The following is a 4,178-nucleotide window of genomic DNA, read 5'->3' as shown; positions in this document are numbered from 1 at the left end:
CACTCCTCGGAAGGAAGGTTGGGCAATCCTACTTCCGTAGTGATACTGCCTCGGAAACCCAAGGAGGGGTCGCTATGAGTCGGGGCCGGCTCGACGGCACATAACAACAACAACAAAGATAGTCCTTAGCCAGAAAAGGTGTTTATAACTGTATCTTTTTCAAGGAAATTTTATTACTGTGGTAATAAAGAGTCGGTGAATTCAGGAATGTTTCTGACCACAATATACCATAAAACTTACTCACTGCCCTGGAGTCATATCTGACTCATAACAATCCCTCCTTGGGCTTCCAAGGAGGTATCTCTACAGAAGTAGATTGCCCAACCTGCCTTCCCAGGAGTGGCTGGTAGGTTTGAACTGGCAGCCTACTGATTAGCAGTCAAATACTTTAACCACTGCACCACCAGAGCTCCTATTTTTTTTTTTTAACGTACCGTAAGAATTTTAAAGGCTCATGATATACTATTAATTGTCTTTCCAGATTCTTTTGATAGCTCATATTTACCAAAAAAAAAAAACCAATGAACAGAATGAGATCCAAATGGATACCACTCACTTCATAACTATAAATATTCCAACAAGAACATCTTGGCTTGATTTTGACTGAAAAATGGTGTATATCAAGAATCATTGTTTTAGATTAAGGATGTGAACACCTAAAGTGTGGTGAAGAACAGGGTTTTAATTCCCAAACCACTCTACTCCTGATTAAACAGGGATTCACTGAAGAAAGAAAAAACAAACCAACCCAAACTCACTGCTGTCAAGTCGATTGCGACTCATAGCAGCCCCTCCTTGGGTTTCCAAGACAGTATTTCTCTGAAAGTTGATTGCCCAACCTTCCTTCCAAGGAGTGGCTGGTGGGTTTGAAATGCCAGCCTTCTGGTTAGCAAATACCTTGGGCACTACATAAATTAAAACATTCCCTCTTTTGATAACTCCTTTGTACCAAGTGTATACTATGTGCCAGACACCACAGAAGGGCCTGGGATAGAGTAAACAAATACTACCCTTATATATATAAAGCATCATGCTAGGCACTTTCCGACATGATCTTAAATGATCCTCTTATCAATCTGGAGTATGTAATGGAATTTAGCCAACGGCCGTTCTCATCAATGACCTGAATTCTCAGACTCCTGTATTCATCTTGTTCTCGCACCTCCCAGAAACCACTCTTTTTTCCACCTTCTTTGATCTTGAGGCTTAAAAGTTGGGGGAGGTTTAGAATTTGTATGATATTTTATTCTCTAGATAAATTATTAGGTAAGGGGGTAGATACTCTAAAATGGGATAAACCAAGGAGCAGATATTAAATAATAACAGCTTTTAATTTCCCCAAAATTTTAAAGGACAAACTAGTGATCTTTTTAAAGAATGCAGTACTTAATTCCTTGTCTCGTACACTAATTCCAAAGCACAGCACCTCTTCCCCCCACCTCCCAAACACACACCACAGTGTTTGACAGCTGTTTCTGAACAAGCCAGCTGCTGTCTCCCAGTGCTAGGAGAACAGCACTTTCAGTCAAACTGCTTTGGGCAAGCTATGAATCTCACTTATCTTTAAATGCTTTTATTGCCCGAAGATGACACTTGGGAATGTGCTTTGTAAACGGTGAACCACAACAAAGACAGGATTCCTACAATGTTTAGTTTTCAGCATAAAGGCAGCAAAATATGACAAAGTCCGATTTATTGTCAGCAATTACCTTGGACTCAACAACATTAAAGTGCCTACCATCACCGGCCTCTCCAAAGATCATCTCCCCCTGGCTCCCTCCTTCATCAGGAGCTGCATCCTCCCAGCGTAGAGGGAGTGGTTACGTCACCAGGATACCCAAAACCCGCACACCATCGGATTCAGCCTAGCGACGGAGTTCGGTGAGCCTGCCGGACTGCATTAGCGCGATCCGGGCTAGGAACCTGGGATGAGGATGAGGGTACAGCCAGGCCTGGCTGGTGCTCTGCCCCTTCTAGTCTCACCTGTTCGAGCGCCGCCTCTTCAAGGGGGCCCGGGTAGGGGGCACCGGCCGATCACAAAAACGGAAAATGGTGCCGAGAATTCTAACCAGCCATTTGTACATACCAGGCCCAAGCAGCAGCGGCGGCCGACACACCCCGAGACACAAACCCCAGAGCTGTCGCCGCCGCTGCCGCCTTCGCTGCCTCGGCCACCACTGCCAAGGCTCAGTCCCCGACTTGTGACGCAATCCGAAGGCCCGCAGATAAAACGTCCCAAGGGCTACAGGAGGCCCCTACCCGCCACAGCTCCCGACGTCACCTCCTCCCGCCCGACCGGAAAGAAGTCTGCGTCCGGGTTTGAGCCCCACCTCCCGAGCTTAGCAACAAGAATGCCTGTGACATTCCAGGTCCAATCGCTGTCCAGATGAGAAGGGCTATGGGAGGGGTTTTCTCACTGGCGAAGCCAGTCATGAGACCGCCTACGGGACAAGGCCCACAGGCTACACGTGAGGGCGTCTGCACACAGAGGAATCGCTCCGGGTCGCTGAAACACAGTAAATGCTCGGTAAATGTTAGTTGAGTGCATAAAACAAAGGTAGGCCAGGTTAATTGACAAATATTTACTGTGCTCTGTGCCCAGGTATTTTGCATATCTCATGTGCCCGGGAACTTTACATTCATTGTCGTTATCATTTCTCCCAGCAACGGCAGGCTCTAGGAAGTCTTGTGGTTATTTTATAAATAAGAAAACTGAAGCACAGAGCAATTAAGTAATTCGCCCAAGATCACAGAATTACCTAGAGACAGAGCTGGATTTGAACCGGGATCTGACTGCCAGTACCAATCAATCTCTTGCCTTTACGGTTAGGCTATCGGAGGAGACAGGCACACAGATAACAAATTATGAATACGAGATAGTTGGCTGCTAGATAAAAATGTGTGCAAAGAACAGTGGGAACCAGACACGTTGAAGGAGAGAGGGACAGGGTAGAACTCCTCAGGAAGCCTTCAAAGGAACTTAGGGATGTAAACACATCTGCTGCCTACCAGGCCAGCTAGGAGTGCTTCTCATTACCCTCCCCCTGTAACACAGAGGTCACACTTCTGCTTAATCATCAACCATTGTTGTTGTTGTTATGTGCCGCTCAGTCGGCCCGACTCATAGCGACCCTTTGGGTTTCCGAGGCGGTATCACTACAGAGTAGGATTGCCCGACCTTCCTTCGGAGGAGTGGCTGGTGGGTTTGAACCACCAGCCTTCTGGTTAGCAGTCAAGTGCCTTAGGCACTGTGCTACCAGAGCTCCTCATCAACCATTAAACCAAACCTATTTAATAAGAGAAAATCCAGTACCCCTGGATCCAGTCTTCCCCCCAACACACACACACACCAATTAACTCTAGGAATCCTCAAAGGTTTTCATGGCCCGTAAATCCATCCCTGACCAAATTTCTTCCTCCACCTGTGATTCAGTTAAGTCTAGACTTCCAGGCTTGCTCAAGCTTCAATACTGTCTAACACAGCCTCCTCAATACACAGTTTTCTTTTTAAAATGCATTTTATTGAAATATAATTTATGTACAGTGAAATACACAAAACTAAAGTGACATGAGTCAATGCATTTATTTATTTATTTTGCAGTGTTCCCTCCCCACCCCTTCCACCCTTGGCAACCAACAAAGAAAATTTCCCTCCATATATAAACCTTTCCTTGACCCTCCACAACAACGAACTAATGCCGTATTTGTCCTTCTGTGAATGATTTATTTCACTCAGTGTAATGTCCTCCAGGGAGTTCTGGTAGCATAGTGCCTAAGGCAATTGACTGCTAACCAGAAGGCTGGCTGTTCAAAGCCACCAGCCGCTCCTGGGAAGGAAGGTTGGGCAATCTATACCGCCTCAGAAACCCGAGGGGAGGAGTCACTATGAGTTGGGTCCTACTCAATGCCACATAACAACAACAATGTACTCCAAGTTCATTCATATTATGCGGTGTTTTGCAGACTCTACATTATTCTTTAGTGCTGCATAGCATTCCATTATGTGTATGTACCACAGTTTGGTCATCCACTCTTCCGATGATGGGCACATAGGTTGTTTTCATCTTTTTGCTATTGTAAATAGTGCTGCGATGAACATGAGCATGCATATATCTGTTCCTGTCCTGGCTCTCACCTCTCTAGGATATATACCTAGTAATGGGATTGCTGGGTCAAAT

At 45.6% G+C, this 4,178-nt stretch overlaps 1 protein-coding gene across 1 annotated transcript in view; it reads right to left on the bottom strand.

Moving 5' to 3' along the window:
* Positions 1–2,084, bottom strand: part of SENP2 (SUMO specific peptidase 2) — a 56,245-nt gene extending 54,161 nt beyond the window's left edge. Inside the window, exon 1 of the mRNA XM_007935965.2 lies at positions 1,984–2,084. Within this exon, the coding sequence (XP_007934156.1) occupies positions 1,984–2,084 (101 nt within the window). The remainder of the gene's footprint in view (positions 1–1,983) is intronic.
* Between the last annotated feature and the right edge of the window lie 2,094 nt (positions 2,085–4,178).

The sequence above is a fragment of the Orycteropus afer genome, unplaced genomic scaffold (assembly GCF_000298275.1).
Source record: "Orycteropus afer afer isolate SDZICR_OR568_19922 unplaced genomic scaffold, OryAfe1.0 scaffold00032, whole genome shotgun sequence".
Classification (NCBI taxonomy): Eukaryota; Metazoa; Chordata; class Mammalia; order Tubulidentata; family Orycteropodidae; genus Orycteropus; species Orycteropus afer.
Note: the sequence above shows the minus strand (reverse complement) of the source record. Positions and strands in the feature narration are given on the sequence as shown.